The sequence below is a fragment of the Molossus molossus genome, unplaced genomic scaffold (assembly GCF_014108415.1).
Source record: "Molossus molossus isolate mMolMol1 unplaced genomic scaffold, mMolMol1.p scaffold_m16_p_7, whole genome shotgun sequence".
NCBI classification, from domain to species: domain Eukaryota; kingdom Metazoa; phylum Chordata; class Mammalia; order Chiroptera; family Molossidae; genus Molossus; species Molossus molossus.
Genome location: NW_023425401.1, coordinates 94,081,508 through 94,105,382, shown reverse-complemented (window position 1 = coordinate 94,105,382; position 23,875 = coordinate 94,081,508). Strand labels below are relative to the sequence as shown.

At 43.1% G+C, this 23,875-nt stretch overlaps 1 protein-coding gene across 20 annotated transcripts in view; it reads left to right on the top strand.

Moving 5' to 3' along the window:
- LOC118620512 overlaps positions 1–23,875 on the top strand; it is a 185,896-nt gene that overhangs the window by 2,254 nt on the left and 159,767 nt on the right. For 16 of the 20 annotated variants that reach the window (XR_004957434.1, XR_004957436.1, XR_004957433.1 and 13 more), the window contains exon 3: positions 22,392–22,486. Coding sequence is in view for 1 of the 20 variants with exons in the window: in XM_036247647.1 (XP_036103540.1) it covers positions 2,454–2,468; positions 4,705–4,791; positions 7,113–7,180; positions 22,392–22,486 (265 nt within the window). In the remaining 19 variants the exon portion in view is untranslated. Of the gene's footprint in view, positions 1–1,878; positions 2,469–4,704; positions 4,792–7,112; positions 7,181–19,427; positions 19,817–22,391; positions 22,487–23,875 lie in introns of those variants that run through there. The other 4 variants (XM_036247647.1, XR_004957417.1, XR_004957418.1 and 1 more) reach the window with 4 other exon arrangements.

The window sequence follows — 23,875 nt, the reverse complement described above, 5'->3', positions numbered from 1 at the left end:
TTGGGATGGGAGTCTTGTTCTCCGCTTAGACCTCTCCGGGGAACGAGGCGTCCCCTCGCTGCTGGCGAGGCGGATGGGTCCGATGGTCCAGCAGGAACATTTCCACCGCGGACGCTGTTATTTCCTCTTTCGCACGCCCCGAGGTCCCACCCTCGGACTCCGGGCCCCCGCCCGCCCCCAGGAGGGGGCCGCAGGTCGTGGCGGGCTGGTTCGGACCGGGAGGGAAGGTGGGGGTCGTGGCGTTCCCGGGAAAGCCGGGCGGTTTCGCCATGTTTGTGCTGCTGAGAGCACTTTTCCCCCCTTTGAGGTGGCTAGATGCCACATGGCTCCTCCGGAGCCGCTGCCGGGCTGAGAGTTTTTTTTTTTTTTTTCAATGTCCGCATTCCAGCTAATGTTGCGCAGATAAAATTCAAACTTGAGGTAAACAGAGGAGGAGGAGGAGGAGGAGGGGAGGGAGGGAGGCTGTTTCCATTTCGAGATCCCACCTCTTCACTCCGCGGAGACCGACATCCCGAACCTCGAGAGCGCTGCCTCTTTCTCCCACCTACCCTACCTTTGCTGTCTACCAGAAATCAGGTGGCACGGGAAGGGGGTGCTCACAGAGGACGTGGCGCCGGGCTCCTCAAAGGGGAAAGCACCCCGGGCACTCGGGCCTCCGGCTGCGCCCTCCGTCCGCCAGGAGGGACGTAGGATGCCTCGGTTTGCTCTGGAGCTGGGGGACGGGAGGACAGCGCTCCGAGTGGGGCGAGGGATGCCTGGCCCCTCTCACTCCCTCTTTAGGGACCCGGACCGAATGGTCCCCACCCCACTCGGGCGCGGGCTCCAGGAGGCGGGCGGGGTGGGTGTCCAGGTGTCCAGAGGGCAGGTGGAGTGGCAGGTGTGGTGGGCATTTCTGTTTGTAAGTTGACTGGATGGGACGGCGAGGGAAGTCTGAAGGCGAGTGGACGGGCACAGCTACGTCTTGTGTTTTGGCGAATTAGGGAGGAAGTTCAGTGCGCTCCCACCCTGCCCCTGCCCCTGCCCCTGCCCCTGCCCCTGCCCCTGCCCCTGCCCCTGCCCCTGGTGTGCAGACCCGGTTCGGAGCTGGGAGCTGGGCTGAAGGGTGAGTAGGGATGTCTAAGGGCGAGGGGGAGCTCCGTGTTGTGGAAAGCCAGGCTCTGACAGCTTGTAGGCATGCCTCCACCCCCGGCGGGAGAGGGGCCGGGTGGCCCGGAGCGCTGACGTCCTGGGGGTGGGAGCTGGCTGGGGTCCCCAGGTGCCGAGGGTCCGCGGCCCTCCTCGCGGGGGGAGTGCCTTGGAAGGAGGCGGCGGCCACGTGAGCGTGGTCTGCGGAAGCGCTAGAGCTGAGAGGAGGGCGAAGTGCGCAGCAGAGTCGTGACAGGGGCTGACACGAAGCCGCCGTGGGCGGTGGGCCGAGGAGGAACGCAGACTCGCGCGGGCCGACCCCAGAGCCATGGCGACCGTTTTATTCCGAGCAGCGTCCCGGCCACGGTGGGTGCGCACTCCAAGGCCCTCTCCTGGGAGTCCGTTTCCGGCGGGATCCCCGCCCGAAGCCAGGGCTGTAAACAGGGTGGCGCCCTCTGCCCTCCGGCCGGGTCTGCCTGGGCGCGCGGCCGGCAGCGCCCGGGGTGGCGGAGGCGCGGCTGCGGCGCAGGGCAGTGGCAGCGGGGACGCGCCCGCTCCCCGCCACCCCTGCGCGCCCCCGCTGCCACCCGGTGCCCGGCCTCCTCTGTTTTTGTTTTGATGGAGCCCGCGTGCAGCTGGCGCGTGTCAAGTCACGTGCCGTGGGCGGGAGGGGAGGGCACGGTGACGCACGGTCCCGAGGGCCGGGCGCCCGTGGGGGGTTGGGGGGAAGGGGCGAGGGGGCATGTGCCCCAGCCGGATCCGGATCGCTCCGGAGGTCAGGTTGTGGGAGTTGTTCCTCGGTGGGCAGCACTCGGCTGTGGGTGTAAATCCCACCGCGCTCCGGAGTTCGTCGTCACAGCATCTCCGTGAGCCTCCCAGACCCGGGTGGAGGGGCCGGCCTGCGCGCTGATTCGGTCACAAATCCGGCAGATTTTACCTGTGTGTGTATCTCTGGGCAACCAGAGAGCTTTAGAAAGAATTCCGATGCCCCACCCAATTCAGGACCAACTGAACCCAAATTCAAGTAGTGCTTTGGACATTGTGTATTTTAAAAATCACTCCCTAAGTGTTTTTGATGTCGAGGGAGGGGTGACAGTATATAGAGCTAACCTGTTTAATGGAACAGACAGATGCAAAACCATCAATCTTTAGGGATGAAATGGTAAAAATAGCTAAAATAGCTAACATTTATTGATCAGTCACTACATGGGGTCACTATGTGCTGGCGTTGTGGCTACGCAGACATGGATGTACGTACTTGATGAAACATTGTTTACCCATTTTACAGCTGGGGAAATGGACGCTCAGGATGTTAAAATTGGCCAGAGATGATCCTTGACCTGGTAGGCTGACTCCAGAATCCATACTCGACTATTACATGCTGCATTAGAAATATACCTTTACCTAAGGGCCACATGTTTGTGTAACGAGGACTAGTTACCTGTTTGCCTGTGGGCCAACCAGTTTATGTGCAATGTTTATATATTAGGTATTTTTTTTCTGGTAAGTTCTGCTTGTATTAAAGCGAGAAGCACTCTGTGAGTCCGGTAAGGCCTAGAGGCTACCAATATTTCAAGGAGTTTCTTGTGAAGAGAAGAGTGAGGGGATCTTGGTAATTTGAAGAAAACGCATTCCATGGGAGTTGTTCGTTTGTTTGTTTGTTTTGAGACTTGAACATACACATAAAGTGAGAGAAAGAGTCTCGAAAATGCAGATATTTTCCAAGGATTTACATGAGCAGCTACAGAAGCCCGTTAGGTTGCTGGGCATGATACAGTTTAGGGTGGGTACAGACAGGCTGCAGCCGAAAAGTACAAGACAGTGTACAGAGTAGTGTAAGTTCTGTGAAAATTTTGGAGGAAAATGACTACTTTGTGGTCTGGAATACAGAAGCATAGTTTCTATAACCCTATTCTCCTTTTGATTTATTGCGTGTTCTCCTGGTCAGATAAACTCTCAGTGGGAATATTTAGATACGAGGGTAATCCATTTGTTTTGAAAATGTGTTCATTGACATATTTTCTAAGGGTTTTTTTCCTCAACTAAAAAATGAAAACAGAGGGTTACAGTTACGTTTTTCTATTATTAAATATGAATTACTATATGGTGCTGGGTCCCAAAGAAATGTCTCGGCATTCCTACTAATGACTGCTGTCCAGTATTGTCAGCTGCATGGCAGACGTAGGCAGAGAACTTGTCAAGTTTTAGGGATTGATTTTCATGTTGCAAATTTTGGTGAGGAAAATCGACAGACCTATCAAGGCAAGCTTGACATAATCCTCTAAGTAATGTCATGTTGGGGTCGGGCATGGAAATAGCTCCCTAGCCCCATGTCCCTCCCTCATTCTCATTCCCTGTCCTGTTGACCACCAGAGACACTTTCTCCAGTGTTGCCAAACCACTGGGGGTTTCTCTGCACAGCCCTGCCTAGGTTTCTCTTCTGCAGTGTAACTCCTTCAGAAAAATTCCTGTTTTCTGAGAAGAAGGTTTCTTGTCGAGTTTCTGAGAAGGTTTTTTTCTCAGAAAACACTTCAAAAATACCCTCACTGTGTCACCTATATGTCTTTTTTTTATTTTATTTTTATTTATTTTTTTTTATTATCCTCACCCGAGGATATTTTTCCATTTTTTGTACAGATAGAGTGGGAGGGAGAGAGAGGAAGGGGGAGAGAGAGAGAAACATCGATGTGAGGGGACACATCGAGTGGCTGCCACCTGCACGACCAACCAGGGCCGGGGACAAACTGCAACCGAAGTACGTGCCCTTAGCGGGAACCGAACCCGGGTCTCTCCAGACCGCAGGCCGATGCTCTAACCGCTGAGCCAAACTGGCCAGGGCTCACCTATATGTCTTGAACACACATGCCTCACAACATTCATCACAACATATCATATTGTTTTTTTGTTTTGTTTTTTAATCCCCACCCGAGGACATTTTTCCATTTTTTGTTCAGGTAGAGTGGGAGAGAGAGAGAGGAACAGAGAGAGAGAAACATCGATGTGAAGGGACACATCGAGTGGTTGCCACCCGCACAACCGACCAGGGCCGGGGACAAACTGCAACCGAGGTACGTGCCCTTAGCAGGAACCGAACCCGGGTCTCTCAGGACCGCAGGCCGACGCTCTAACCGCTGAGCCAAACCGGCCAGGGCTCATATTGTTTTTGTTTACAAGTTGGACACCTCTACTAAATTGTGCTCATGAAAGGTGGGAATGGTGATTATTTACCTGTGTGTCATTGGCACACAGTAGGCACTTAACTTTATTGCGTCAGTCTGAATTGATTTTGAGTTGCGCTATTAGTGTTGGTGTTTGCCTCTATCACCCATCTTCATTCTTAACTGTCCTCACCAGCTCTGCTGCTATTCACTGGGCTAAAATACATCTTTGCACAGAGAATACAAAATACTACCAACACATTCTTATGAAGAGAATAGGGAGGATGGGGCAAAGTGGAAGCAGTTTTTCACTTGTTTCCTAATTTCATTCTCAAATGACCAGTGGGCCAGCATGTCTTTTCCTGGTTACTCGTGTACACTGGGAGAGATGCTTACCATTATCACTTTTCAATTTATTTAGGAAGGAAGAAATGGTACCGCATTGCTGAGGGACATACCTTTATGTGCCACAGCCAAGTACAGGTGCTTTATCACATTTTATTACGCTGTAAGTTTCAGATTTAGTATTATCAGAGGTATTTGTAGAGCAGCACTGTTCCATAGTGCTCTCTGAGATGATAGAAGAATGACTATGATGATATATCTTTAATGACTTAGAAGTGATAGTCACTAGCCACTTGAGGCTGTTGAGCACTTAAGTTTGGCTAGTGTTACATAGGAACTGAATTTCTAATTGATTTAAATATAAATAGCCACAAGTGGCTCCTGGCTACTGTATTGGAGAGGGCAATTATAGAGTATTTGATAGGTAAACATTTAGGCTCAGTTATGCTTTTGAAAAAAAAAAAAACTTGAGTCTTTTTTTTAGGGCTTAACACTGTGCTTCCTGTTCACAGATTATAAGATGTTACTGGATGATATTTTTGACCTATGTGAGGCCTTCATGGTATAGAGCATTTTCTGTGTATTTTGTGAGCCTTTCATGTAGTTCATGTGGGCTCTCTCTCTCTTTTTTTTTTTTTTGCTAATCCTCACCTGAGGGCATTTTTTTCCATTGATTTTTAGAGAGAGTAGAAGGAAGGGAGAGGGAGAGGGAGAGAAACATCGATGTGAGAGAGACACATGGATTAGTTGCCTCCCACACTTGCCTGGACCTGGCCAGGAATCAGGCCAACACCCTTCGGTGTGCAGGCTGATGCTCTAACCACTGAATCACACTGACCAGGGCTGGTCCCCCCCCCTTTAGGAGCAGAGTGAAGTGATTATGGGTACTTATGATTATGAGTAATTATTTACAAATAAAATGGATTTGAGCCCTTGGTGGATAATACAGTAAATGGAAGTCCCAAAAGCTCAGTATTCCTCTAAGATGTATTTATTGTGAAGAGGAGGCACTCTATTTATCCTGCTGGCCATTGGTACCCCTAGTGCCGTGTACAGTGACTAACACATCGTAAGTGCTCATAAATACTTGTTGAATGAATGCATGTTCAACTAATTTAACCCCCCTAATTTAGCTTACAAAAGTGTATTGTGGAGTTGGAGAGGGAGGAGGCAAGGACCAGTAAGTACACTGAATTTAGTTTTTTCGAGGAATGCAGTCTTTCCAGGGGAATTATTGTTAACTCAGTGACTTATTTCTTTCTTGTAAGATACGTAGCAGGAGTTGTTACCTTTATTTGATGATGGATTGAAAAATAAAGTCACAAGAAGACTTGGTGCTCAGGTCAGAAAGCTGGAAGTGTAAAGCAAATTGAGCAGTTACTTGTTTCTGTTGCCTTGTTCACTCATCCTTGATTCTTCAGAGAAATAAAATCAGGCACTGAACTACGTTAGTTAGTAAAATCGAAGGTAGTTATATATGTTAATGGAGTCTGGAAAGAGGACTTAAAATAATCTCTTGTATGGCATGCCATTAAGAAAGCAGCTTCGTATGAGAAGCAGGACTGGAAGCATTTATTTCTTAAACCTCTAAATCTCAGTCTGCGGTAATCCTGACACCCAACTTATAAACTTCCCAAAGAGGATACACAAATAGAAACAGATGTTTAGTTGTGCAGATAACCGCTACTAGGCTTTGAAATATTTATATAAAAAGGTATGAGATACATCAAACATATGTTTAGAATGAGGGCCCTGTGGCTGAAAATTGTAGATTTCATTTCATGTGGTAGATGTCATATTGGTGGGTTGATGACACAGCCCAATATGTGGTCTAGAGCGTGTGGAAGGTGATGCACAGTCTACTCCATGCTGTACGTCAGACTTACGTACCTCGTGGTGCTGTGTGTGGCTGGATCACAAGCCTGTCCTTGTTCGTGGGACACAGGCTAGCTTCCTAGCATTCTGCCACTGAGTGTTCCACAAATGAAAACTGATTTTATACTAGAGTAAGTAAAACTTAAATGAAAATGTAAATCTGATGTTTAAAAAAATCATACTGTATATTCCAAGATAAAATGTGAAGTTTTCTTTTTTGGGGGGTTGGGATGTTACTTTCTCTTTTAGTAACTTCTGGCCTCTTAGTCTTTTATGATTGTTCTTCTAACACCTGTGGTGTGAACCTTTTTGGGTGGGGGGAGAAGCCCACAAACCAAAAAACAAACTATCAACCATGTGTTCCCAAAGTGACTACTCTTGCCCTCAAAATGGAACCGAAACGACCATAACAAGACAGAATCCACCACTGCTGTCAGAAACAAAGTTAACCCGGCCAACCAAACAAATACAAAGGCCTGTGAGATTTCAGTTGTCGCTTTTGTGGTGAGGTCAGTAATGTGAAGTCTCTTTTTAGATATTAAATGTAAATTGCTCATGACAAAAAATGTTATATCTGCCTGTTTGTCTAACTATATATCATGATTAAAGATTTCACACTGCAGTGTAGATCAAGATCTACTTGGCCTGGAAGATCCTATTGGGCTACTTGGATTCAGGTATATAATTTAAGGATCATGTTGAAAGTTTATTGAGAACTGTTCCAGCCCTGGCTGGTTTGGCTCAGTGGTTAGAGCGTTGGCCTGCGGTCCAGAGAGACCCGGGTTCGGTTCCCGCTAAGGGCATGTCCCTTGGTTGCAGTTTGTCACCGGCTCTGGTTGAGTCGTGTGGGTGGCAACCACTCCATGTGTCCCTTTCACGTTGATGTTTCTTTCTCTCTGTTCCTCTCTCTCCCTCCCACTCTATCTGAACAAAAAATGGAAAAATGTCCTCAGGTGAGGATTAAAAAAAAAGAGAGAGAACTGTTCCTAGTGATCTTGGTCACTAACTTGATATGAGAATTGAAGAAAGTGCCCTGGCCGGTTTGGCTCAGCGGTTGGAGCATCAGCCCTCGGACCAAAGGGTCTTAGCTTTGATTCCAAGTCCAGGGCATGTACCTGGGTGCAGGTTCCATCTCTGTCCAGTCCGGGCAACCAGTCAGTGTGTCTCTCTCATCGATGTTTTTCTCTCTCTTCCTCCTTTCTTCTTTCTCTCTCCCTCTCTCTAAATAATCAATGGATAAATATCCTCTGGCCAAAAAAAAAAAAAAAAAAAAAAAGAATTCAAGGAAGTCACTGGCTTCATATTTTTCTTGTCAGCGGAATGTTTGGATTAGATAGATCAGTGATTCTCAGACTTCAGTGTGCATTAGAATTACTGAGGGCTGTTGACACCCAGATTGCTGGACGCCACCCCAGAGTTTTTGACTCTGTAGGTTTAGCGTGGGCCTCATTTGCAGTTCTTACAAGGTTCCGGGTGATGCTGCTGTTGCTGGTCAGAGGACTGAATTTTGAGGACCGGTGGATTAAATAATTTCTCTAAAATTCTGTGATTCAATGCCTGTTTTTCCCCCTGTTCAAGTTACAGCACCTCTTCTTTGATTTTTGTAGTATTATGGCATTTAAAGATTGCTGTCTGGCAAACTGAATTTTACCAGTTTGAAATGGCTTAATTTTTATTTTGAGAGTTCTTGAGAATTACATATATTTTGCAAAAACTTTGGGTCTCTTAAAACTCAGATTGGGTATTCTTACCCAAGAGTAAGTAGATTCTCCAGTTAAAATATATTGAAATATTTCTGATGCAGTATTATTAAATGACAAAACTATTTGCTGCTCCTTAAACCTAACTGTAGTATCAAATCTAGTCATGTACCTTTTAATGCACAGCTACTGTGTATGATGGGGGCACATTACATAATTGTGGACTCAACTAGATAAAATGGTTATGATGAGACGTAGGTCTCTTCCTAGGTAAAACTCGATTGGTTTGGATCCATCGTAGATTCTGAAAGCATTAACCTGAATGTCCTCTGAAGATAACTGCTTCATAGAAGGGTCATGATTTCAGGAAGAAGATGCCTGTCAGGGGGATGAAAAGTAAGCCAGAGCACAGCCTACCCCTATTTTGAGGACTTTGGGGAACAGTGCAGGCTTTGCAGTTTCTAAATGAAGGGGCTGGAATCTGATAGGAAGGAGGCGGAGATACCAAGAGGTGTCTTAAAACCTCACTGTTCTTATCCAGGGGGCACTCAGGGGAGAGGTTCAGGGAGATCCCAAGGCCTCGAACAGGTGGGGTCCTGGGAGCATTCCAGATTAAAGCAGACTCCCAGGTGCCAAGAGTCAGGTGGACTCAGGTTTGAGGTGAATTGAAGTGAGGTTTGATAAACTTTCTAATGTAAGTGATGTATTGGAGAAAAAAGAGTAGTAAGATTTTGGGGGGAAATAATCTTATCTGAGAGAAGGAAAATAAAAGAGAAGAAATGGGTGAGGAGTAGGGAATGGGAGGGTAAAAATGAAACGTTTTAAATTTTTTTTTTTTTTTTTTTTTTTTTTTTTTTTTTTTTTTTTTTTTTTATCCTCACCCGAGGATATTTTTCCATTTTTCGTACAGAAAGAGTGGGAGGGAGAGAGAGAGAGAAACATCGACGTGAAGGGACACATCGAGTGGCTGCCACCCGCACGACCAACCAGGGCCGGGGACAAACTGCAACCGAAGTACGTGCCCTTAGCGGGAACCGAACCCGGGTCTCTCCGGACCGCAGGCCGACGCTCTAACCGCTGAGCCAAACTGGCCAGGGCACGTTTTAAATTTTTAAGTGTTCTAAAACTGTGTGTGTTAAGACTAGGCTAGTTAATAGCACAGGCTTTGGGGTTAGAAAATAAATTAATAAGTTTTCCTTTTAATTTTTGCTGAATACTTCAAAATATCACCAGATGCTGTAATTTGACTTAAATTAAATGCCTTTCCAAAGTCGTGCCCGGGATGCATGCTGTGCTTACTTTTTTAGATTGCTTGATGATTGTTAACCAGTTTAAATCAAGTTCCTGGAAGCACACGCGATGCTTATTACTGGGTGTGTTTTATGGATTAGGAAACAAATCATTTGTGTAGCACAGGCCCCAAAGCTGGGCTGAGGCCAAGGGATCACACTGTCTTTTACATCTACTGGTTTTAATTTTTATCTTAAAGTTCTCTGTTTTCTAACTGCTTTTATAAAATGGTTGAACCTTAAATGTTAGAGATGATTCGGCATCCATATAATCGATTTTAAGCTATATTTCATGGATAAGGCCTTGGATTTTGAGCTACTGTTTGTTTCTTTGAAAAGAACTACATGTGATTTGCTACTCAGATCCACAGTCATTTCTTGACTCAAATATCGGTGACATAATCTTCGTAACAAAATCTGTGAAACTGTTCCGAATTCTTTAGACTTGGCAGCTTGAAGCTGGGGTTGGCAGTCTGTATGACAAGAGTACTGGGGATGGCCCATGGGCAGCCAGAGGGAGGAGGTTTGCTGTGTGAGCCCCTCCCCCCATCTTTCTGGAAGTTTCTCCCCGACACCTTCCTCAGGACCTTTTAAAAGCCTGCTGTGCTGTAAAGAGTAAAGACACTTTTCTTGACCGTAATCACACTAGCCCTCGGCAGCATCTGTCTTTGCCCTCCCACATCTCCTCAGGGTCCTTTCTTCCCACTCCTGACATTTCTGTTTTCTCTCACACCAGGCTTCTGGCGGGCTGAACCCGCCTGTGGATTTCCTCTGTTGTCCTAGCTGCACGTTTTCTTCTTCCTTTCCCCGTCACAAGTCCTCTTCCCGTGCTGTGGCTGATCTTGTTTAGTTCGGTGGAAGAGAACGGAGGTTGAACAGTGTTTGTAATAATGATGGGTGGGTGCCTGCCTCTGGACACTGTGCTAGAGCGAGATGTCCTTTCCCCGGATTCCAGTTCCCACTGGCTACTGGATTGTGCGGGAGTGTCCCAGTCTGTGCCAGGGGCCGCTGTCTGTAAAGTGGGGGGTTAGTGAGTTTCTGGCCCTAAAGGGCTGTGATTGAGTTTATTCACATCATGGTGTGATTGTAAATCTTCACCAGGAGTAGTTCGGCTTTTTGAAAGATACCTGTTAAACAGGACTGGGCTCCGTGTAGGGTGATGCTTGTACCCCAGGTCCAGGAGATCCAGGACTCCTGCTGGCCTGCTTTTGAGGGATGGGTCGTGTGGGCACCCTTCTCCATACTTGTGCTGTCTGCATGAGAAGACCCAGAAGTCAACCCTGAGCGCCCCACTTTGGAAAGCTTGTTGACCCTGGTATTCAGAAAATTCTGCTGCTTCGCATCTTCATGATGGAAGAGCTAGGTTTTTAAAGCATCCTTCTGTTGGTATTTACACAACTAGGGGGATTTCCGGGCACTTGCTGAATACGTCTATTTATTCTTTTTGTTATTTTTGTTAATTCTCACCCGAGGACATTTTTCCATAGATTTTTAGATAGAGAGGAAGGGAGGTAGGGAGCGAGAGAGAAACATTGATCTGAGAGAGACACACTGACTGGCTACCTCCTACATGACCCCAACCAGGGCCGGGACTCGAATCCGAAACCCAGGCCCGTGCCCTTGACTGGGAATCAAACCTTTGAGCCTCTGTCTGTGGACCTACGTTCCAACTGCTGAGCCTAACTGGCCAGGGCCTTGTATTTATTTTTCTCTTACTGAATTGTACATGGCCTGTGACCTAGAGTGCTTGTTTCCTATTTCTGGGGGAACTTTTGTTAGTGCTGAGTCTTTTCGTAAAGCTCACAACTACACCAAGCTACTTACCTGTTCATTGCCAAGGTCACTGACGACTGTTTTGCTCTCTGTGTTTATATTGATGTAACATGCGTTCATTATACATACTATCCATCTTCTAAAAATCTATAATTATATTTTTTTGTTTCTTTGTTTCCAAGGAGATGAAATATTTTATCTTTTCCTTATTTTTTAGCTTTTTAAAATCGATACCTACTTTTTATAGGCTCTGTCCTAAAAACCTTTATGATGACTCTTCAGTTTTTAGTGATTATTGTCTGAAAATGTAAGTATTTGACAGCAACAAGTGAAAAAGTCTTTTTCAATAAAATGCTATTCATAGCCTTTCTTTGTATTTACCTTTGAAATCTGTTTTCTATTTCATGCCTTTGAGTTAGTTTGTGAAAGGTTACTCTGCTTGCTGTGCTTGTAGGCTTTTCCTGTTTTCATGGCAAAAGATATCAAAATCCTCCTTTTCTTCTTCTACTTTTAATGGCTTTGGGTTTAAGAGTCCTTCTGCTACTAATCTAATTCTTTGAAAAGGCATATAGGAATTTGTTCTTTGCCATATTTGTTATTTTGTTAGCAGTTTGAAAGTTTGATAGGCTTAATGAATCAACACTCTATTTAGTCAGTTCATATTATCTACAGAATGCAGATCATTTGAGGTTCTGAACAATAGAAATATCCCAACAACAGATTTGCTTTAAAAAGATTTAAAAATTATTATCCGTATAGTAATAGCTGAGGAGCCTTATAACAACCAAAGAGCATTTGCTCTCGTGTGGGGGACGTGTCGGTGGCATGATATCCTGGGCTCATTTCGTGTCTGATGGTCCCCGCCCCATGACTGGAGGGGGGCTGCATTGTTGACGCTGTGGTGCCCTGGGAGTCGGACTGGAAATGCCCCCTTCTGACTATATTTTGTTGTTGTTCTTAGAGAGGACCAGTTATTTGAAAGCACTGAATTACTTTATCAATATGCATATTACTTGCTAAAACATCTTTTTGGATCATTGTGCTCTTCTGGAGTTAAGAGGTTCAAGTTCTGGAGAGATCACTCTTCAGGAACATGTCAGGTCCCAGACATGCTAGGTACGAGTCCAGGGTACTTTGGATTGCAGCTCTTCCTGTGTTTCTTTTCACGCGTTGGAATCCTCCTAATTCGACATGGAGTCTAGGAACAGGCACAAGTAAACATGTTCTATCTGGGCAAACTTTCTGTCCAAAGCTAAACAAGAGAAAACAAACAAAAGCACTTAGACGAGTGTGGAGTCTATCTGCACGTCATATGGGATGCTGGCAAACCATGGCTCTGGGACATGGACGAGCCGTGCTTGGGCATCCTCTCCTGCTTGTTTGTTCTCTTTTCTTTCCATGTTCTTCACTCTCTCGATTTCCTTCTTTTTCTTTTCTTTGGGTCTTTTCTCTTTCTTCTGTTCTTCTTTACCCTTTTGCTTTTTTCCCATTCGTGCTATGGATAGCCTCGTAACATCCTGTGGTTACCACAGGCATCTTTTTAGCCTAATGGCCGACCAGAGCTAAAGACAAGTTTTACTCTGACATTTAAGGTTATTGTAGTCTGTAAAATTCCATGCTGAGCACACTGTTTCTAAAGAGTTTGATGTGTTCATATAGCATACTGAATGTTGAATGGGAAAGATACGTGAAATGTAAAACTTCCCAAACTCCTTAGTATATTCAAATAGGTATTCAGACAGGTTTCAGATGGAAGTTTAAATTTTGTGCCAAAGGACATTCTTCCAAAATGTAGGTAATTGTAATCATGTAGATAATGAATTTAAGGATTCTTTCTACTTAATACATTTTTGGTAAACAGAGATGTTGTTCGAGTTAAAATAATGTCTTTAAATTCCCTAAACTTTAATAAAAGTTGGTATAAAAAAATGTGACAAACATCAAATCTGTTTTAAATATCCTACTATTACTTATGCCACTATCAAGAATTAGAATACATTATAGCTCTATAAGGCTCCAGAGCTACTTTAATTCAATCTAAGTTTATAGATGAGACAATTTACTTAATTTTACACACCTGGTTAGTGGCATCGTTGCCCACAATTAGTCTTTTACTTCTGTAGCCACTATGCTTTCTTTGGACAGAAAGTTAAATTTATAAAATTTAGAGGTAAAATGGGCAGAGAAGCCTGAGAAAAGTATGTGAGTTCTAAACCTAGCTTGACTTCATTAGTTCTGAGATATTGGACTAGGTGTTCAACCTCTCCGATCTCAGTTTGGGGAGGGTTGAACTTTAAGATCCCCTCCAGGCCTGTGACTTGTACCCAGGAGAGGAAATTGACACAGATATAGATTCTTCCTATTGTACATTTATGCAGTTTCACTTTGAGTCTTATTTCAAGTAGATATTGTTCCTATTTTTTTAGTAGGTGTCACTTGTATTTTTTGTTCGTGAATCAATTTTTCCGAAGTCTGCTGTTGTTAGATATGAGTCGTTGTCAACATGATAGTTTTTCTGTATTCAGATGTCTCTTGCATTATCTAGACTAACTGAAGTAAACACATTCAGAGGCAGGTCTCCTCTAGCTTAAACTGGCAGAAGGGTACTATGAAGAAATATTCCATAGACAGGAAATTGAGAGGTGCTTTTTTCAAGTGGTTTACAGTTTATTATAGTGTTAGCGAGAGTCACGTCATTGAAATAAAATGTGAGAGAATTTGGCCTTTCTAACTTCTAGAGTGGCTTTATTTGGGGCTGTGAAACAGGTTTTTCCATTCTCAGTAGGATAATCTGTCATTGTCTGTGTCAGAGAGAAGACAGTTGTGACAATCTGGAAGGAAAGGAAAGATGAAAAAAAAAGTATGGAGAGAAAGCTGGAGACCGGAGATGCTTTTCTAAGAAGACTATAACTGAGCTTTGGGACCTTCCCGCATTGCTCAGGAGTAGTTCCTGTGACCCCCCCTTTTTGTTTAAAAAAGCCCATTCTTTCAAAAAAAATGTGTAACACCTATTATGTACATCACATTTAACTAGAAATTACAAAAGAGTTACTCATCAAGAGTTTCTCTTTGGCTTGGTTTCCAGTGCATAGACCACAAAATGGTGAGATGCAACAACTGTCTGAGGGCCCCCAAAGAGTGGTCTAGATAAGGAGAGGGAAGGGAGGAGGACGGAAGCAGCAGGGAAGACTCCAAGGAGCCATGACATTTGAGCAGTTTGGAGGACCAATAGTTAAGAATAGCTAAAGAGCCTGGCTGGTGTGGCTCAGTGGATTGAGCGTCTTCCCATGGACTGAGAGGCCCCAGTTCAGTTCCTGGCCAGGGCACATGCTGGGGTTTCGGGCTCTATCCCCAGTAGGAGGCGTGCAGGAGACAACTGATCCATGTTTCTCTCTCACTTCCATGTTTCTCTCTCTCTCTCCCTTCCTTTCTCTAAAATATCAATAAAAAACATATTTTAAAAAAAGCTGCTAAATGCCCTGGCTGGTTTGACTCCTCCTTTAGAGCGTTGGCCCACAGACTGAAGGGTCTTGGTTTCAATTTCCAGTTGAGGGCATGTACCTGGGTTGCAGGTTTGATCCCTGTCCTTGGTTGGGGTTGTGTGGGAGGCAACCAATCCATGTGTCTCTTTCACATTTATGTTTCTCTTTCTCTCTCTCCCTCTCCTTCCTTTCCACTCTATGTAAAAATTAATGGGAAAATATTCTTGGGAGAAGATGAACAACAACAACAAAAAACCGCTAAGAGAAAATGAACATTTAGGAATAATGTCTGGCTATTTTCTTGATATTTTTAAAAAGACAAATTCTTGGGTTTTATGTGAAAGATTATATGAATGTTGAAAGAAAACCTTATTGAGTAAATATTAGTAAATTATTTCCATTTGATAGCAATTAGATTATTTTGCATGATAGCTTTTATATAATTATATGGTGAACTTGTGGTACTTATCCTTAAAAAAATTACTGTTTTGCAGTGTTTTCAAATATGTTTTATGAAAGGTGGAAATGAATTTCAGAGTTAACTCAGCCACTGTTTATTTTCTGTTTTCATAAGATTAACACAAAGTTATTTATTGATACTTAGTGCCTTTTTTTCTTGAAGGCCAGTGTTTGTTTGTTTGTTTTTTAATTCTCACCCAAGTATATTTTTCCATTTTATCTTCAGATGGAGTGGGAGGGGGAGGGAGAGAGAGAGAGAAACATCGATGTGAGAGAGACTCATGGATTGGTTGCCTCCTGCACCACCCGACCAGTGCCAGGGACCGAGCCACTACCCTTAACCGGAATCAAACCCGCGACTCTCTGGTCTGAAGGCTGACGCTCTAACCACTGAGCCAAACCAGCCAGAGCAAGGCCAGTGTTTATTAATCAGTGAGTGTTGAATTGCTCCTGATGTTCCTTAGGCATCCTAGGGTTAATGGAGACAGGTGGTCTGCCCTTGACAGATGCTTCTGGAAAGTTAACATTTCAACAGTGGTAGTTCACTTCCTGTCTGGGCAGCTAGCCCCTGATTGCCTTCAGAAGGAGAGGAACTCTGCACTGTCTGAACAGGCATCTGGGCTGAGACTTTGCAGGTGAAGACATCTGATTTTATCAATTCATTCAGTCAATGGGAATTGTGAGACTGAGGGAAGCTAACCAAGCTACGCAAGCTTACAGGAGATTGAATATCCCAGTGTATTAATTCACACTGGCGGATATACTGTGGCCAGCTTTTTAAAAGGATGAACTGTAGATAGTAATTTTGCGTGGTAATCATAGAAATAAGATGGAAAGAACTGGATCTTTTCAATCAATATTTTTGTCAAGGCATAGGAATTTGTTAGAGAACCTTTTTCACCCCAGGGGCTATTCTCCCTAAACACCAGGGACCTAAAATCAGCATCTTTACTAGATGTGGTGCTGGATAAACGTGAAGAATTCTTCTCCAGTTCCCTTTGTAATCAGTTATCAAAGGCCCCAAACCCTATGCCAGTTATAGTACAGTACAAGGCAGAAATAATAGTAATAATAACGACTGCTTACCATGTGTTGGGCACTTTGTAAGATGTTTTTCTTTTATTATTCTGTTAATCCCACAGTAACCCTAAGGAATAGATACTGTTATCATTCCCACTTTGTAGAGGAGAAAAATCAAAGGTTAGGAAAGCTTAGGGCTAGGAGTGCAGATTCAGAGCCAGGTAGCCTGACTGTAGATAAATAAGCTAAATGATCTTACCCACAGGTGGTAGAATTTCCTTTGCACACTTCATCTTCTTTCGGGTTGTGTTTTCCTTAGGATACAATGTGGTCATTTGAGATACCTTATCTCTCAAATGAACTCTTAAGAAAAATAGTTATTTTTTTTTTAAGATTATTGATCTTATCTATTTTATGATACTTTGAATAATTTCATTTAGAGGATAGCTATTAAAAATTTAAAAGTTATGTCCTGGCCGGTTTGACTCAGCAGTTATAGCGTCGGCCTGTAGGCTGAAGGATCTCGGGTTTGATTCTGGGCAAGGGCACATACCTGGGTTGCAGGTTTGATCCCTCGCCTAGGTCTGGGTCGTGTGGGAGAAACCAATCTATTTGTTTCTCTCACATCAATGTTTCTCTCTCTTTCTCCCTCCTCTCTATCTAAAAATCAATGGAAAAATACTCTTGGGTGAGGATTAACAAAACAAAAAATTTAAAAGTTGCAAAAATCCTGAGGATAATGCAGAGAACAACTATTTTTACTTAGATTCACCTATTAACATTTTTCTCATTTACTTATTTGTGTATATTTTCTTGCTCTCTATGTGTATATATGTATTTTTTTCTGAATCATTTGAAAATGTTATGTATACCATGGCCCTTAACCCCTAAATATTTTAGTGTGTATTTCCTAAGAGTAAGAACATATGCTTACATAATGGTTACTACTTCAGATATTTATATTCTTAAAATATTTTCATCTGCTATCTGTATTGCAGTTTTGTCAGTTGAGCTAATAAAGTCCTTTATCACATTTTCCCCCTATGGTACGAGATCCAGTCTAGGGTTATGTATCACATTTAGTTGTTATAGCTGTTTAATATCCTTTAATCTGGAATATTGCCACCATTTTTTTTTTTTTTTGTCTTTTATCAGATTGACATTTTTCAAGACTTGAGTACCTGTCCTTTTTTTTATTATTAGAAAGTTTCTCATATTTTGTTTGTCTCATGTTTCCTAATTGTTAGATTCACATTATGCATTCTTGGCCAGAACTTACTTTTCCACCTAATTTATTAAGTTTATTCTTTTCTAAATTAGGAAATTAACACTGGTGCAATAATATTATCTAAATACAAAGTCCATCAATTATTCCAAAAATGTCTTTATAGTAAGAGAATCCTGGCTGATATGTTACATGTGGTCTCCTTTTATCTGAAACAGTTTTTCGATATATTTTTTATCCTCACCCGAGGAAGGTTTTTTAATCAATTTTAGAGAGAGAGAAATGGCGAGGGAGGCATTGATGTGAGAGAGAAACATCAATCAGTTGCCTCTCCTACATGCCCCGACCAAGGATCAAACCTGAAACCTAGGTATGTGCCCTGATCAGGAATCGAACCCGCCACATTTTGGTGTACAGGACGATGCTCCAACCAACTGAGTCACTTGGTCAGGGCTCAGTCTTTCTTTATATGTTTCATGGCTTTGACATTTTGGAAGAGTACGAACCAGTCATTACTAGAATGTCCTTTAGTTTTGGTTTGTTTGAAGTTTCCTCGTGGTTAGATTCCGGTTCTGTACTTTCGACAACAATGTTACACAAGGGACATTGTGTTCTTCTCGGTGCATCCTATTCAGAGGCACATGCAGTTTGTCCCACTGCTAGCAGTGTTAACTTTGATCACTTGCTAAGGCCCTGTCTGCCAGGTGTGTCCAGGGTGGTTACTATCTCCCCCCTTTTAGACAGTGACTATCTCGTGGAGTGATATTTTTAGTTAATGCCCTGTTATTCCTCAAACTTACTGGCCTTAGAATCCCTGGGTGATTCTTGCCTGACTCAATTATTCTTATAATAGTTTCCCAGTGGTGATGTAAAATTCCATCATTTCCTCTTTTTTTTTGTTGTTGGCTTTCTTCCACAAAGAGGAATGAACATTCCCTTATTTCTTTCTTATTTATTTGTGTCAGTGTAGACACATAGATTCTTACTTATTTCTTATTTTATTATCATTACTTACTTTTAATATTCAAATTGTCCTAGATTTAGACAGTGGGAGCCCCTTCAAGCTGGCTCTGGTGTCTTTTTGACACATCCTCACTTCCTGGCACAGAACGATCCTCCTTGTGTCCTCTCTGCCTCAGCCCTGGAAGCGGCCGTTCTCCAAGGAGCTGTGCTAAGAGAGTCACCGAGAGTGACTTTTCATACGGTTTAATTGTTATGGATCTGATACGTGAGAATTAGCATCGCCATGTAGTTTTAATTTGTATATCTTTTATAGTGTAATAGAACATCTTTTCATATATTTAAAGGACATAAGCGTGTAAGTATGTATACGTGTATGTGTATTCATGTCCTCTGCCCATTTTTCTGTCAGTTTATTAGTCTTTATTTCCTCAATTTTAGGAGTTCTTTATGTATTATGGATATTAGCCCTTTCTGTGCTGAGGCAAATATTCTCTCCCATTTTATCAATTGGCTTTTGATAACGATGGTATTTTATTGTTGTTGTTAATCCTCACCTGAGGATATTTTTTCCATTGATTTTTATAGATTAGATGGGAGGGAGGAGGGAGAGAGAGAAGCGTCAATGTGAGAGAGACACATCGATTGGTTGCCTCCTGCATGCTTTCTGACCAGGGCCAGGGATTGAACCTGCAACCCAGACAGGTGCCCTTGACCGGGAATTGAACCTGAGACCCTTCAGTGCACAGGCCAATGCTCTAACCACTTAGACACTCTGGCCAGGACTATTCTTTTTTTTTGGCCATGTAAAAAATATTACTAAAAATTTGATATAATCAGGTTGTCAGATTCTTTTTATTCTTCCTGATTTTGAGACATAGCATGCATACCTTTCCTTATGTCAAGGTTAGAGAAAAAGTCACCATTTCCCCCTCTAGTACTCATGTGGCTTCATTGTTTTACATTTAGATCATTTGGTATCTGTTCTTATAAATGGTATAAAGTATGGATCTCATTTTATCTTTTTCAAAATGGCTAACCGATTATTTTAACTGTTTATTAAAAAGTCAGTTTTGGCTTTCTGGCTGTGCTGACCTCCCCAGGACAGCGTGCCTCTCGCCAAGAATCCCCTTCATCCCTCTTTAGAAGAGGAGAAGTGGAAACAAGAGGAAGCGCCTGGTACAGAGCCCAGTTCCTGCTTCCTGGATGCGAAACGCCCAGGATGCTGTAAAATCACCGCCGTCTTCAGCCGTGCACAGGTGGTGGTTCTGTGTGGTGGCTGCTCCGCTGTCCTCTGTCAGCCTTGCTTCCTCCTGGAGGCTCCTTCAGAAGGAAGCAGAACCAGCAGCACCAGAAGCAGGAGGAGGGGCAACCATCCCAGTAAACACATCTGGATACAAAAGAAGTCAGTTTTGCCCCAGCGATTTCTAGATATCGTCTTTACCATATGTGCACTGAAGTACCATCTGCATTGGGGTCTGGTTTTGAACTTTTGGTATTGCTCCACTGGTTTGTCTGCTGACCAGTAGCACACTTCTCATTATCAAAGCTTTGAAGTATAATTTGATGTCTGGAAAGACTAATCCTCTGCTCTGGCGTTTAGTGTTTTCCTGGCTGTTTGTGCACATGTATTTTGGGGAGGTTCAGTATCAGCTGTTTTGCGTTATTAAAAAGAATTATTGGTATAGTTATGGAAATTGCATTAAATTTATACATTTTTAAAAAACTTTCACCTGAGCATTATGCTGAGAGAGAGAAGGGGGAGAGAGAGAAACATCAATCATGCGCTCTACATGCGCCCCAGCCGGGGATTGAACCTGAAACCCAGGCATGTGCCCTGACTGGGAATCAAAATGGCAATCGGTGTACCAGTTGACACCCAGCCACCTGAGTTACTCCTGCTGGGCTACATTTGTACATTTTTTTGATGTTGACTTGTTCTATACCAAAGTAAGAAATATCTTTCCATGTTCAGGTCTTCATTTGTGCCTTTTAAGGAATGTTTTAAAGTTTTTCTCAGATGGGTTTTACATAATTGTTGTTAAATATTTTCTTTTCTTTGTGAAACTTGCATTTATCATTTATTATCTCATGGAGATCTGACCAGGTCAATGCATGGCTGTCTATTGTACCTTAATTTAATTTTTTTCTACTGATGTATTTCATGTTGCTTTTGACTTAACCCTATTATAAACAATACTGTGAAGAAAATCCTGTACCTGTATTTGTGCGTACTTGTGTTACTATATCTGTAAAGTAGGTTCCTGGAAGTGGAGTTGCTTACTCATAGACCATGTATATTTTTTTGGTAATATGTTCTACTAAATTATTCTCTCAAACTATTTGCCACTTTTAAAAGTGAAGTAAACTTGCCCTGGCCGGTTTTGCTTAGTGGTTAGAACATTGGCCCGAGGACCAAAGGGTCGCGGGTTCAATTCTGGTCAAAGGCACATATCTCGGTTGCGGATTGGTCCCCTGCCCTGGTCAGGGTTGTGTGGGAGGCAACCAATTGATGTGTCTCTTTGCATCGATGTTTCTTTCTCTCTCTCTTTCCCTCCCACTCTGTCTGAAAATAAGTGGAAAAGTATATCTGGTGAGGATTTAAAAAAAAAAAGTCAAATAAACTGTATTGTGTATGCTCATTGTTAAAAGACATTCAGAACTTTTTTTGAAAGGTCATGACAGTTAATTTTAAACAAGTTTATGTCTATTTGTCCATTAATATGGGGATTATAAAGAGAGCAAAACCATGATTTATACATTATATAATTCAAATACATGTTTTGGAAATCAGATACATGTTTATATGCATTAAAAAATAGAAAAGTTTCATTGGTAAGTAGATTTTGAATTTAGACTAAAAGAAAGTATTGACTATAGTTTAGAAGAGAGAATCAGGATATTTCTTGTGAGATTAGCATAGGCTAACGTCGAGGCAGAGCCCTGGCCGGTTTGGCTCAGCGGTGGAGTGTCGACCCACGGACCAGTGAGTCATGGGTTCGGTTCCAGCCAAGGGCATGTACCTCGGTTGCGGTTCATCCCTGGCCCTGGTCAAGGTTGTGCAGGAGGCAAACCGTCGATGTGTCCCTCTCAGGTGGATGTTTAAAAACAAACAAACAAAACTACCACAGTGTCTGTGTGCTGAAGAAAAGGGGCGATGGTGTGATTTTGAAAGGAAAAAATCATGGTGTCTAGCAGAAGATTAATCTGGTAGCAGTTTCAAAGATGAACTGAAGAAAGGGAGGAGTGGGAGTTAGAGCCGAGTGAAGTAACCCAGCAGCAAAGTAGTGATGGGGGTAGTGGAAGGAGACGAGAGAGACAGGTAGAACCCACAGGGTGCAGCAGACAGAGAGGGGAAAATGAGAGTAGAAAGTGGTCTCAGGCTTCCAGATCTAAAGAACAATCAGGCATGTAATGACTGGAAAGAGAAACCGGGTTTGAGGGGATAAGGGCGTTTGTTTGGTTTCAGACATTTAAGGGGAATTTCCCAAGTAGCTGAAACTGTGGAACTAGGGCCCATGTTGAAATGTCTAGCCAAAGAAGGACAGTTCACATTTGTCATCCAAAAGCGATGGTTGACTTCTTCAGGGGGTGAGCATGCAGAGAGGCCAGAGCACGGGGGACCAAGCCTTTGGGGGAAGCCGTGGTTTGGAGGGTTAGGAGCAGGAGCTGGATCTGCAGCCCTGGAGAGAGAGAAGAGCCCGCTGGGTTCCCGTCAGGAAGGAGAAGGCGGAGTGATCGAGAGCCTCAGGTGTTACAAAATCTGGAGAGAATGAGGTTTGAAACGAATGCATTTAATGCCTGTAAGATTATTAGAGGTGACAGCAGTTGAAGTGGAGTAGAACAATTTTGGAAATTGGATTACAACATTTAATTTGATGATTCACTTTCTAAAAAGTGCTCAAGGTGGGAGGATGAGTGGCTGGCACGCCTTTCATCACTTCGGTTTTGAGGTCTTACACCCATCTTCTTCCTTTCAGCACCGCCGAGCCTCCCTGGAATGCTGCTGCTACTCAGCTCTTGGATCGAGGGGTGAATAGGATTTTACCTCTCGTTCTCGGGGAATCTTTTAACAGTAAGTGAAATGATCTTACTTGATAATTTTTTAAACTTCATATGATGCTTTTAACTATTGTAATCTGTGCTCTTCCCCTCCCCCCTCTCCTTCCCTTCCCCCTGGTTGGTATGACTTCAAGATCACATCCCAGATGTGGGAATCTCCTGTTTTTCTCTCCCTTACTCCCAATTTCAAGCACTGTTCTGTTATTTATATGCTTTGTTAACTGAACTTGTAGGGATGCAATTAATATTGTAAATGTAAAATAGTAATTGACAAGTATAAAATAACTAACAAATGTAAAATAGTAACTGACAAATGGAGTTTTCTTAAGTACCTGTACATGTATTTTAATAAGTTTTCAAATTACTAAAATAATTGTCAATAAGATGCAGCAAAAACATGAACGTATTTAAAAAATCACTTTATGTGACATAGTATATTTCAAGATTTCTGTAAGGATTTGAGATTAAATGGGCCAAGCAATTATGTAGTAAAAACTGACAAGCCAGAAATTAAATCTTGAGTTTTCTCCACTACATGGTATGATGGTGCTTATTTTGTGTTTTTTTTTTTTTCCTGATAAGGTTTTTTTCTTTTATGAAAAATAACTTTAGGTCCACCAAAGGCTTAAAGAAACTAAATCAGAATAACAATAATGACCGTGGTTTCTAATTAAAGGGTAGACTTTGTGATGTGAAAAAAGAACTGCTGTTATAAGTTTAGCTTGTTTTTGGCAACATCATCTTTGAATAAATAGGAGGCATTAATTAACTTAGCTCAGTTCTGCCGTGTGCCTGGGAGGTGAGCTCAGGAAGAGATGAAAGGGGTCAGGGGCGGTGGAGAGGGATAGGAGGAGGCATGAGGAAAAGCTGAGAGACTTGGGGTGGGTGGCACAGAAAGTAAGTGAGGGGGGCATGGAGAGAGGCTCGGACTCTAGACATGCCAGTGCAGCCATGGAGGTTCTTGCATGCAGTTTTCATTGCATGTCGTAAGCTTTTCTTTCTGTCAGTGGGTGTGAGAGAGGAACAGGAGAAAAGGAGTGAGAAAGGGTGTCTTGGGACATCACAGATTGTGTTTTTTGTTTTCCCAATTCAAGAGCTGAATATATTTGCAAAGATTATATCATGACTTTTACTACTTATAGGTGGACATCTGACAAAAACTGACTGTGGTTAATTGGTATATTTTCCTTTTCCTGTTTCCCACCCATCCTGTCCTGTCCTTCCCTTATGTTCTCTGGACCTCACTTTGGGCGCCGTCAGTCCCAGCAGCTCCGTGGAGTGACCTCTTGTATTCCCACTGCCCCACGCTTGCTGGATTATTTGTCCTCCTTCATGCCTCTCTGTCTCCGAATGTCCTGGGATCACTCTGTCACTGGGCTTCTACAACATGTGATATGGACGT